The 12,273-nt window shown below is 62.7% G+C and overlaps 1 protein-coding gene across 2 annotated transcripts in view; it reads left to right on the top strand.

The window, feature by feature from the left end:
• COL5A1 (collagen type V alpha 1 chain) overlaps nt 1-12,273 on the top strand; it is a 142,649-nt gene that overhangs the window by 94,819 nt on the left and 35,557 nt on the right. For both annotated transcript variants that reach the window (XM_044264520.1, XM_044264519.1), the window contains exons 29-35: nt 1,480-1,533; nt 3,812-3,919; nt 4,674-4,727; nt 6,640-6,693; nt 10,923-10,967; nt 11,093-11,146; nt 12,201-12,245. In XM_044264520.1, coding sequence (XP_044120455.1) covers nt 1,480-1,533; nt 3,812-3,919; nt 4,674-4,727; nt 6,640-6,693; nt 10,923-10,967; nt 11,093-11,146; nt 12,201-12,245 — 414 coding nt within the window. The remainder of the gene's footprint in view (nt 1-1,479; nt 1,534-3,811; nt 3,920-4,673; nt 4,728-6,639; nt 6,694-10,922; nt 10,968-11,092; nt 11,147-12,200; nt 12,246-12,273) is intronic.

The raw sequence follows: 12,273 nt of genomic DNA on the forward strand, positions 1-12,273 counted from the left end.
TGCCCCCCTGTCCAGCACACAGCCCGCCCCTCACCTGTAGAGGCCGTGGATGCCTCACGCCCCACTCCCACGCGGCTGCCTCCCAAGAGGAGGGACAGCCTCTCGCACTGCCATGGAGCCGGGCGCAGAGGGAAAGTGGTGCCACCATGGCCAACAGCTGCACCCGCTGTGGGTCCTCTCCCGGGGCACCTGCCAGTCCGAGGCGGCTCATCACGGGACGGCACTAGGCAGGGACGGCAGGAAAGCCAGAACCTCCGTGTGGTGGCGTCGGCTCCACCCCCCGGCCCAGCTCTGTTCTCAGAGGGCTTCCTGGTGAAGGCAGGCGCACACGCTGCCTCAGTTCCCTCTGGGGAGCTCCCTCCGGGGGTGGCCAGGGCAAGGCAGACCTCTGAGCCCTCGTTCTGGGACATCTGAAGTGTGGGGACGGAGGGCCAGTGGGTCAGGGATGTGCACACTCCCCGCAGGGCAGACCTTGTCCCCGGCAGCAGGTCCCGTCTCCCCGAATTCCTGGCCTGTCCACCCAGGCCCTGTGTCCTGCTGGAGGGGCTGTCCACAGCCCCCAGAATGCCACATTTGTCTTGTCACTTTTGTCCTTAGCTGAAGACTGGGCTGCCCAGGAGAATGCGGGTTGGGTCGCACAGGGCAGGCCTCTCTTCCAGGAGGGTCACTGCGCTGCCCCAAGTTGGTTCTGGGCTGGGAGGGGGGTGAGGAACCGCCCCCCAAGAACTTGGCCCTTCTGAGGCTGCTGCGGGCCAGCCCCTGGCACTTCACCGAGCGGCAGCGGCCCGAGGAGGAACGCGTTCGCACCTTGCCCCAGAAAGCGGCCTGCCTCTGGGTGTGAGCTCCTGGCCGGCCTGGGTGTTGAGGGCCAGGCCCTGGATGGACCAGTGAGATCGGGATGCAGGGCCTGGACGCTGGGAGGGAAGGGCGAGCCAGGTGGACCTGTGTGACCCTCCTGAGGCTCTCTGTGGGTGTCTCCGTGGACTTGAGTGGACAGCAGGCCACCGACGTGTGTGAATCCCCAGATTCACAAACAGCAGGAACGTGTCCTGCTGGGCCAGAAAACGCAGGACTGTCACAGAGGGCTGGCCCCGCAGCAGGACTGCCTGAGCCCCAGGCCCTTCCCTGCCTACAGCGCTCACTGGTCCTGGCCTCTGCGGGGCAGAAGAGCCCTCCTCCGCTGCTAACTGGTCAGCAGTTCCTGGGCTCCAGCGGTGCCCGGACAGGAGGCAGCTGTGGGGGGGGGTGGGCAGCTGTGCCCAGCTGTGCGGGGGGAGGGGTGCTGGGCTGCAGATCTCCAGCTTGTCCCCATGACCGCAGAGGGTTAGGGGGACGCCCTTCACGCAGCAGCCCCCCACGTGGCGCGTCTCCTGCTCGGGCCATGGCTGTGCGGCTGGGGGCCCTGGGCTGACTGGGGGGACCGGCCATCCGGGAGGTGGGCTCTTTCATGCAGCCCGGCACTGTCTCGTCCCTTGTCAGGGTGAAGACGGCTTTCCTGGGTTTAAAGGAGACATGGGCATCAAGGGCGATCGGGTGAGTGTTTTGGGGTGTGGGGCAGGGGTGGGGGTGGGGGTGGGGCGGGGCTGTGGGGAGGGGCCTTGGAGGGTCAGGAGAGGGGCTGGGGCGGGGCTGCAGGTGGGTCCGGGGGTGGGACTGTGGGGCGGGGCAGGACAGTCCATCGGTCTGTTTGGGGTGTTTGGGGCCATCGGTCAGCTTCTCTAAAGAAGGTGACGTGGGAGCTCTAGGCCCTCAGGCAGGGGCAGCTGGGGGCCCAGAGGCCTGGCTCTGTGTGTGTCTCCCCCACCACTGGCCCCTCATTTCTGGCTCAGAGCCACGCTGACTCTTGTCTGTTTTTAAGCCCCATTACTGGGGTCCCCTGTGGTCACCTAGCCGCTGTGCCCTGGTTCCGGCCCGCACTCTGGACAGCAGAGCCGGTCCTCTGGCTCAGAAGGGTCGGAGCACTGTGAGGAGCAGAAGGGAAGGGGCTGTCCTCTGTCCAGGGAGGGCCGGGGTCCCTGCCCACCCCCGCAGGATCCCAGTCTGCCAAGTGTTCTTGCGTGTTCTGAGGACCCAGGGCAGCCCCTGTGTCTGTAACCTCATCCCGGACGATCCGAAGCCGCAGCAAACCTGTTGTTTGAATAATTCACCTCCTCTCCAGGGGCAGCCGGCCGGTGCTGGGGAGGAGGAGGTGGCTTCCTAGGCAGGTGTCCCGCAGAAAGCCCCCGGCCGCGTTTTCATCTAAATGAGGAGAGGGTGATGCAGACGCCGTAGCAGGGAGTGTCCGGGGAGCGGGCCCGCGGCCACACACCGCGGTGCGGGCACTTCGAAGGCTCCCCCCACGCCTCAGAGTGAGCCCAGGCCGGGCAGGAGAGAGCCAGGTGCCTGGGCCGTCCGGCGGGCACGGACGCACACCTGGACGGGCGGCTGTCAGCGGCCCCAGGGCCGTCACGTGGCCGCCAAAATTATCCCCTGACCAGGCTGGCCTGCAGGTGCCTTTTCAGAACACGCCCGAGCCCCCGAGCCCCACACGCTCGGCGCGGCGTCCCAAGCTCAAAAGGCAGAAACAGTCTTGGCGTCTGTCAAAGGAGGAGGAATAAAAGGGAGAGATCAGGTTCATAGTTATGTCCCGGTTATGCTCCTGCCGCACACCGCCGTTCTAGAACTTTCTCCATGGTGACAGGACCCCGACGGCACACATCGGAGGGGCCTCTCTGTTCGGCTGGCCAAAGTCCTTTTTCTTCTGCCTCCAACAAGGCAGCCCGCCTTTAGGGTCTCTATTACAAGGACGCGTTTTCAAAAGAGGCTGCACAAAAGGCGTTTGGCAGGCACATGCCCGGCTCCGTGGGCCGGCCCGCGGTTGGAGTTAGGAGAGGGTAGGGCTGGGGCTGGAATCGTTCCTCAGCTAGAAGTCTGAGTCATCCGTTTTAATTTCCTCCAGAGGAATTTCTGCCCAGCACGTGGCATTTTCTAGGTGCTCAGTAAACGTGTGAAGGACTCTTGTTAATGGAGAAAAACACTTGTTAGGGACCCAGGGACCTGGGCCTGCCGACAGGCTGGACCTTACGGACAGGGGAGTCTCTGGTCTTCCTCTGTGCGGTGTGCGTTTCTGTTGTGGGTGGTATAACTGTGCCACAGTCATGGGACGCGGGGGAGCCGGCGATCAGAGGGAGGGTTGGCAGTGGGCAGAGAGCCAGGGCGGGCGCTCAGATGCTGGCTGGCGGGCAGCTATACGGACCTCGGCAAGCCCTCAGACCCTCACTCTTGCCTGGGCCCAGGCCTCCCCATCCGTACCACAGGCAGGTGGGATGGGGCAGTGTTGGGACCCTGTCATCTCTGGGCCATGTGCCGTGGTCTCCTGGGTGCCAGCCGTGCTCAGACAGCTGCCCGGCCAGGGGCTGTGGTCCGTCCCTATGCCTCCTGGGCTTCAAGGGAAAACGCGGGTCCCCGTGCACGGGCTCTTCTGCTGTGTTTGGGGAAGTAGTGATTCGGAGTTCCTGTGTTTACGGGCCGTCTCAGCCAAGAGGGGCTCATTTGGAGAAAGTAACTGGGAAGCAGGAGTGTGCGGTCTTGAGAGCCGCCTGCCTCCGTGCGGGGGGCGGCCTGGCCGGTCAGCAGAGCCTGCAGCCTGCGCACGCTGCTCTGCTTTGGTCTGACCGGAGCACGTTCCATCCGCTGGGCGCCGCCCCGTGGGCTGAGTGGCTCCTACCACAGGGTCTTACGTGGACTCTCGGACCCAGACGGGCTGCTGGGAGTCGTGGGGTGGGGGAGAGGCTGGGGGGTTCTCCCTCACCGTCTCTTTTCTGACTTGCAGGGGGAGATCGGCCCCCCTGGTCCTAGAGGAGAAGATGGCCCCGAGGGCCCAAAGGGTCGTGGAGGTCCGAATGGCGACCCTGGTCCTCTCGGACCCCCCGGGGAGAAGGTATGTGACTTGGGACGCTCCATCGGCCCCTGGGGATAGACCCTTCCGATGGCCTTGGCGGTCCAGCTGGTGACTCCGCCAGGCTGAGACCCCCAGGGGGGGATGGGAGTGATCTGACTCGGGTCCTGTCCCCTTTGCCTCCCTGGCACCTTTGCCAGCCTTCCCAGGGACTTTGTCTGTTGAGAGGCTCATCATTTTCTTGTCCTGAGCCCGGCCTTTCTGAGCCCTTGGCCAGCATCCTTCCTGCAGGGAAGAGCTCCTTCCCACAGGCTTCCCAGAGCTTGGGGCGGGAGCCCCAGCAGCCCCGGCTTCGCCTTGCATGTGGGAACTCCTGCAGCTGTCCTTACCCTGCACTCGGGGCTGCAGGAGGCTGCCCGCCCTTCCCCTTTGCCCTGGCACGGCGGTGGGCTCCCAGAGCGCCCCGTCTTGCCCCAAGGCTAGGACCCTTTTACAAAGGGTTATACAGAATCTCAAGGGTAAAAGTTCTTTTATGGAAGATTTGCCTCAAGTTGCTTTTGCTTCAGTGTCATATTGTCTGTACCTGAGGAACCTTGGCTTTTATAACCGGCTAAGACAGGATTTTCGGGAGACGCCATCCCACGGGGCAGGCAGGGGGTCTCTCTGAGTCCTTCGGTCTTTGGAAGCCGCAGCCCACTCAGGCCCCCGCTGACCTATGCTGGTTTTCTCTGCTCTGAGAATGTGGACGGAGGAAGATGGTGCCGGCCGGTTAACACAACGCCTTGTCTCTCCCCAGGGAAAACTCGGAGTGCCGGGATTACCGGGTTACCCAGGAAGACAAGGGCCCAAGGTAATCTATGGGCACGTCAGGTGTTCGGACACCCCCTCCGGGCCCCTCCCTGCCCTGCCCCCCGCCCGGTCGCCGCTCCTGGGGAGGCTGCTGCGTGCCCCCGTGCCCTGCAAGTGCTGCCATATGCACAGCCTTTGGCCTTAGTCCGGCCAGTTTGGAAGGAGGTGCTGGGACCGTTAGCAGAGGCTCTCAGAGAAGGGGGCAAAGCCGGCCAGAGCTGAGGGCTGCAGGCAGCCGTGGCCGCTGCTCTCTCTCCACCGGGCGCCCGAGAAGCCGCGCTCACCTCTGCTTCACCCTGGAGACTGGAAGGTTATTTGCTCATAACCTAGCGTCAAAGGGAGATGAAACCTTCCTCATATGAAAATCATGTCCTGCTTTAAGTGAAACAGCTCCTCGAGGGTTTGGAAATCACTTAAAACATGATTTTTTTTTTTTTCAAAACTCATCTTTTATTATTCATGGTTCTTCCTTAAAAAATAACCAGCCGCCTGCACCGGAGACATAATTAGTGGAGGAGGAGCGCGCCTGTCTCTCCCAGGTTTGCGGCGGTGCCTTCCTGCCTTCCTGGCTCTGTGCCGCTCCACACTCCGGCCTCTACCTCACGAGCAGGAGGCGTCCTGGGGCGGGCTGCCCCGCCGGGCATTCCCATGCGGCCTAAGGAGACAGCAGTCCCTCCCTGGAATGCTAAGATGCACCCCCGGGGCCTAGACCCGCGCCCTGTGTGCGGGGAGGCCGTTCGCTGTCAAGCAGGGATTTGTTCAGTGTCCGACAGTGGCGTGTGGGACGAGGCTGCGATGCGGCGGCACCCACCGCCTCTCGGAGGAAGAGGGGCTGATGGACAGGTTTTCTCTCCTGAAGCGCGTGACCCTCGGCGGGCAGAGCCGAGAGAAGTCAGGGCGTGTGGTTCAAGTTCAGGCGGCGTCCTGGGAAGGCAAGGGTGGAACTTAGAGGCTGCCTGGCCGTTCTGAAAGCCCCTGGGAATGCCTGGATGCAGCCACGGAGTTCTGTGGGACCTACACCCGGGTGTCCGTGGCACGGTCTCCTGCCTGGATCGGCAGGTGGTCACGGGGCAGGGGGTGGGCCACGCTCAGCCCCTGTGAGCCCCTGCCAGCCTTGGACATGTGTGAGCTTTTCCTGACCCGCGCACAGGTCAGGATCTTGAGCCGCATGGAGAGTCCGGACCCACTCTGAAGACAGTCCCCCCCCAACCTGTGAACGTGGGCGTGGGGTGCCTTCGTGTCCCGGGGAGGCTCAGCTCGTAGGTGTCTGGGTACTTGCCGCACACAGTCCCTAGTGCGTTTGTGCGCGGGCCCCTTGGAGGTTTCTAGAAGGAACAGCTGTGAGCTGCTACAGTCAGGGCATAAATTTGCATTGATTTTGGACTCTGCGAGCTGCCAGGCTTTATTTAGAGGTGTTCCGGGAAGGTGACAAAACATGACAACAGGCAGAGTAAACCCAGTATCTAAACGTGAGATCCGCACGTCGCCTCTGGTTCGTCTCAGGATCTGGGAGGCCTGTTCCTCCCCGAGGACTGGCCTTTGGAAGCCGTGGCTGTGCAGAGAGGGAACACGGAGAAGCATGGTTAAGACAGCTTTGGTTTTTAGACGTGGGCTCTACGAGATGCTCGGGAAACTTATTGAGAGGGTGGGCGGCGCGTGGGTGGTGGGTGGTGGGTGGGTGGGGGGCCGGGGGGGCGAGGGCCTGGACGGACGGGTGGATGGATGCACGGATAGGTGGGTGTGTGGACAGACGGGTGGACGCGTGGATGGATGGTTAGAGGGATAGCTGGGTGTGTGGAACCCACGGGTGGGCTGGGGCGTGAGGTTGTGTCCGAGGCTGCGTACTGCACGTGTGGCATGGCTCGCCCTGCGGCCCGGCCCTCACACCTCTTCTGCGATCCGCTCTCTTCCAGGGTTCCACTGGATTTCCTGGCTTTCCCGGTGCCAACGGAGAGAAGGGCGGCAGGGTAAGGACAGCCTGGCCTCTGCCCAGGCGGCGTGTTCTGCTGCCTCGGCGTGTTGGTACATTGGTATATACAGGGGTATTTTCTAGGATATCGCATTTATTTTCACCCACGTTGCTGCCAAAACTGCTTTCCGGACAGCTGGCCTTGAGCTCGTGACCTTTGACTCCACAGGCCAGAGACGCGTCCCGCACACGGGGCTGGTGGCGATGGGGTCGGAAGGGCAGTAGCAGGACAGGAAGCGTGTTGGGGGGCGGGGCGTAGCGCTTTCTAACGAACACCACGACCCCGACGGCTCCTCTGGTCATTGTGAAACCAGGATTCACCCCTTTCAACCCAAGTGACGCTCCCCCAGGCCAGGTTCAGAGGGAGAGAAAGGAATTGGCTCCTACTTTGTATGTCACCCTGTCCGCTCGTCGGGACTCCGGAGGCTCCTCTCCCAGCCACCGTAGTCACCGGGCGTCTGCCCAGTGCGACGTGCCGTGGTCCTCTCCGCTGTCACCGTGAGCTTCGGCGCTCTGCGGGGACGGGTGCGGGAGGCCCTGCCCCCACTCCGTCCCGACGCTCTGCTGGCCCAGGCTTCCCGGCCAGGAGCTTACATGAGGCCGCCTGAGGGCCACCCCTCAGGACACGGGATCCGCAGGCCTGTGGGGACCGAGGGGCCGGTCCGTGAGATGTGGGGGGACCCCAGGCCTCAGAAGGAGTGCAGCTTTTGGGTGTCTTGGGACAGGGCTGCCCCACAGAGCCCCATACTACAGCCCCTGGCGCAGGCGGGGACGGCACCTGCTTGGAGCCTGTGCTCCACACTGTCGTACTGGCTGGGAGCAGAGACCGCGAGTCTCCCGGGAACAGAGCGCCATGTCAAACCAGCCACAGCCGCGTGAACAGATGTGTGTGCCCGACGCACGGGGCAGAGGACGTGGGGCCGCTCTCGGAGCCAGCCGGCCGTGTGACCACGGGGCACCGTCACCCTCTGGCTCTGTCTCTCTGCTCCCTGTCTCCATGTAGACCCTTCTCTGGATCCACATCGGCGTGTGCGTCTCTTCCTGTCTGTCTGTCGCCGTCCGTGTGTCTGTCATCCACCCATCTCCCTCCCCTTCTGTCTGTCCATCTGCTTCTTCCTTTGAGGGAGAGTCTGACAGGTGTCTTCAGGGGAGGCTGTCCTCTGCGGTGTTCACAGGGGCCACCATGGGGTGTGGTCTGGGGTCTGGGAAGTGTGGGGCGACCGGGGGGGGGCTCCTGGCGGCCCCATGACTTCTGACAGCACCCTGCAGGGAGCCTCTCGGGGGTGGGGGTCATGACATTCAGCGTTTGGTCCTGTGATTCGACCACACCACTGTGCTGGCCAGGGAGGAGTCTCCCGGGCTGGGCAGGGATCGAGGCCCCGTGCGGCCGGATCACACGGAGCCATGGAGCCCTGGCCGGTGACCTGGGTGCACTCGGGTCCGAGCCCCACTGCTCTCTCCTTCCCCCGCCAGCTGCTCAGGAGGCCGGCCGGATGCCGGGGTCCCCTCCCCCACCCCAAGCCCCCATGGGCCACCATCTTCCTGCGTGGGTGCCACGGGTCACCGGAGACACCACGGAAACCAAGGTGGTTGACAGCAGGGCGGTGTGGGGCCTGGGGCTTGCACTGGTGAGCTCGTGGCCCCAGGCCCTGAACCATGGACGCTCTGAGGAAACTATCTATGCTGGGAATTTCCAGGGATTCTGTAGCTTGTGAGTCGTGGTGACTGTATCCGGTGGCCGCCGTGGTGAGGACGGGGCCAGAGGCCACTGATGTGGACTTGGATAAAAGGGAATGGCTTGGGCCATGGCCAAACAGGACCGGCCAGAATGTCCACTCATCGTGGGAGAGAAATAGTCCCCCTGCCCCTCCGGGGGTCTGGGGACACAGAGGCAAGCGGAGGACACGGCATCTGGAGAAGCATGGCCGCGTCTGCCGTCCGAGACGGCCCCAGGCACAAGCGAACCGCATCCCGCCGCGGGTTTATACGCACGGTCACTGCACGCTCGTGGGCCGCCCACACCCCAGGTCCCACAGGCAGCGGAGAACCTGCGACCCTGCACGGGAGAGGAGCCCCGGGGACGCGTGTCCACCCAGTGCCGCCTCTGAAGAGAGATGTCTGTATTCTGGAACCTTCCCCAGGGAAGGAGAGAGGAATTGTCTCCCAGTGACAGTGACCTTCCCTGAGCCCTCGTGGTTTTCAACCCTCCAGTGATGGTGGCAGTCTGGTGGCTTGCCGCCCCTTCTCAACCAACTTGTGGGGTAGTTCTTGGCATCCTGACACTGTGTCTGTCTGTCCATCTGTACAGACAGCAAGCGTGGGGCATCTCCTCTGCCCCCCTGTCCCAGGTGCCCTTGGAGCCCTGAGGACACAGCGGAGAAGCCCACATCCCCGTCCTCAGGGACCTTGCCTTCTAGAGGTTGGGCCAGTGGGCAAATCCGCAAGTAAAGCGGTTGGCGGTGCGAGCTCGGAGCACACGAAGCAGGATGGGCAGAGAGGGGGCACCGCAGAGGTAGGCAGGGGCCAGATGTCTGGCACAAGTGGGCCTGACTGGGGGCAGAGCAGGGGTCAGGGCCAGGGGCCGTCCCACGGGCAAGAGGACGGTGAGCAGGAGGAGGGAAGGGACGGCGTCTCCAGGATTCAGAGCCACCCCGGGGAGCACGGTGAGGTCTTGCTGCTTGACCGACGACACGGGCTGCATTTAAAACGTCCTCCCCAGCGGAAACCATCGAGATGCGGCCGAGAACCAGGGGAAGGTGGTGAGAAGCGCAAGTTCCGGGTACTGGTGGTGGAGGCTACTCCTTGCCGGCCCTGAGCCCCCGCTGACCCGGAGGGCGGCTCCGTGGGGCTGGCCGCCGAGGGGGAACCAGGGTCCAGGGACACCACCTGCGTTTGGCTTCTCGGCGCGAGCAGTGCCGTTTCTGGGGCTGCCTGTGCCTCTGCAGCAGGGACGTGAGGACGCTCACAGGCCAGCCGCCAGGATGACCGCACTCAGGGTGCTTTCTGTCCGGCGGCGTCCGCGGCTCTCTGGCGTGGCTTAGTTTACAAAGAAGACCTGGGCGGCGGCTGTCCTTGCTGGGCGGCGGCTGTCCGCACGACGACCGTGGGCCGGGCGCGGAGGGTGAAGTTTCGGTGAGGCTGGGGTGCAGAGACGTGCACCCACGTGCACCCCCACACGCCAGGCAGCGGCCAGGGCCGGCCCCGGCCTCCACGCTGGCGAAAGTCGACCGTTGGAAGAAAACAAATGTTTCATTCATTTTCGTATGCAAATATTTATTTGAAGGCAAAGGATATTGCTGTAGCATTAAAGCAGGGAAAGCGGAGTGCATTGTGAGAAGGCACCATAATTATCTCATCATCATACACGGTTTTATTAAATTCTTTTCAAGATGGGAGGCTGCAGGAAGCTGTTTCGATTCTGGTAGCAAACAAGGAAGAGCTGGGGAGCGGCCGCGCGTCAGGCTGTGAGCTCTGTCTCGGGCGCTATCGTTAGAAACCGGAATAAGCTTCTGGAAAATCAGTGGAGAGGCGGCGGGGACACCCGGGTGGCATTCAGCCCGCTGCTCCCGCACGCCGTAGGTAAACCAACCGCCTTTACCAGTTATCAGAGCTTTGCTTCGGAGGAAAAAAAAAAAGATACGGCGCCTCTGTTTCCTGTGGTTTGGAAAATGCGGAACAACGACAGCAAGAGAAAGGAGCCCCCGTTCTATTAGAAGAAGCAAATGAGTTCGGGTGCATGATTTATCTATTGAGTTGCAAGTTTGCTTGTCTGCGGAGCCTGTTGAAAATTTAATGGCTAATATTCTCGACAGTAGCAGAAGTAAATTATATATGAAAGGGGTTGACGTTCTTCTCTTCTCTTGCACTAATGATCCCCCTACCCCGCCCCCGCCGCTGGGAGGGAGAGATGGAGAGAGAGAGGGAGAGGGTGGGCGGAGGGGTGTTGATGCTTGTGAAAAGGAAACCAGATAACGGCGGTCCGCATCCATCAGGGTGCGGGAGGAAAATTGGATTCCTACAGGCCTGAGCTGGAGCACAGAGCCCTGTGTATTGAATGTGCAGTGCAGTCCTTCAGCCTGGAAAAATCTCGTGTAAAAGCAAAGATGAGAGAGGGGGCCTTCCTCCTTTCTGTCGCCAAGCCCTCTCCCCGTGACCCGGAGATGGCCAGCACCGAGGCCGTGGCAGGTGTCTCGAGCCACTGACCAGCCCCTTCTTCTCTGGTTCTAGGGCACGCCTGGGAAGCCAGGACCACGGGGGCAACGAGGCCCGACGGTAACCGCCCTCCGGGCTTCCAGAAGCGGGAGCGCGTTGTGGGGAGCCTGCTCGGTGGGAGGGGCAGGGAGGTCTCGAGGGCAAGGATGCTCCGAGCTCACCTTTCCTCTCTCCTGCCTGCGCAGGGTCCGCGGGGTGAACGAGGCCCCCGGGGCATCACTGGGAAGCCTGGCCCCAAGGTAGGTTTTCAGGGGGTTTCTTCTGGGGCGCCTGCTGGTCACCTGTGGCCTTCTCATTTGGAGAAACAAAAACGAAAGAAAGACATTTGCTTGAGGGTATTTAAGAAGGACCTGGTCCAGCAGCTCTCGGGCAAGTCAGGTTGAATTGAATCACGTGTGTCGACCCCGAGAGCGGAGGTGGGAAGGGCCCCTCCCGATACTGGAACCCCTGACAGCAGCCCCGAGGCCCTAGGAGGCCAGGCCCACAGGGCTTTGCACAAATGCCAAACCGTCCTGGTACCTCCCATCCAGTTCTGGTGGGGAAGTCCTCTTTCTTTTCTTGAAAAGCATTTGAAAGCTGTAGAGAGAGCTTTGCCAGAAATGGAAAGAAAGTTCTTTCTACCCCAGGAGAGAGCCTGAGCCCGTCTCCCATGTCCCCTCTCCCCGCCAAGGGCACGGATGCCAGCTTCCCCTGTTCTCTGTGTGGAGCCGCACGGCTGCCAAGCAGGCCCCCGCGGTCCCGCCGGGACGCCGGTCCCAAGTGCATTCCCACCAGGGACGTGGGCCTTCTGGTTGGCCGGGGTACAGAGCCGGGCCATCCCAGGCTGACCGATGTGCCCGCTGGAGGCCACTGGGCGTTCTTCCGCGAGGCGCACGTTCCCATACGCGGATGGAAGGCCCTCCTGTGAGAGCCACTAAGGCCAGGGAGCGGCCCCTGCCTTGCTCGGGGGCCCGGACCGGACACCGTGTCCTGTCCCCACAGGAGTTCTCGATGTGTTTCTTGGTGGGAGCACAGCCTTTGTTCCCCCGCAGGGGACTGTCCTCGGGGAAATGTCACAGCCCTGCAGATCCCAGCTCAGTGTCTGACCTGGGCACCGAGGCGAGATGACAGACAGCTGGGGGGGCGTGCCCCGAGGGCAGGTGCTCTCTGCTCTTTCCTGAGAACCAGGTGACCTGCACACGTGACGTCTGTGACTCTGACCCCAGCGATGTCCCGGGCCAGAGTCTTTCCGCCACAGACAGTAAGAACACGGGTAATAATCAAGCTCTTCTTGCTCTGTCCCTCCCTCCCTAGGGCAACTCTGGAGGCGATGGCCCGGCCGGCCCTCCGGGTGAACGGGTGAGCGTCTCTGGGGGAGCCGCTTTTG

The sequence above is a fragment of the Neovison vison genome, chromosome 9 (assembly GCF_020171115.1).
Source record: "Neovison vison isolate M4711 chromosome 9, ASM_NN_V1, whole genome shotgun sequence".
In the NCBI taxonomy this organism is placed as follows: Eukaryota; Metazoa; Chordata; class Mammalia; order Carnivora; family Mustelidae; genus Neogale; species Neogale vison.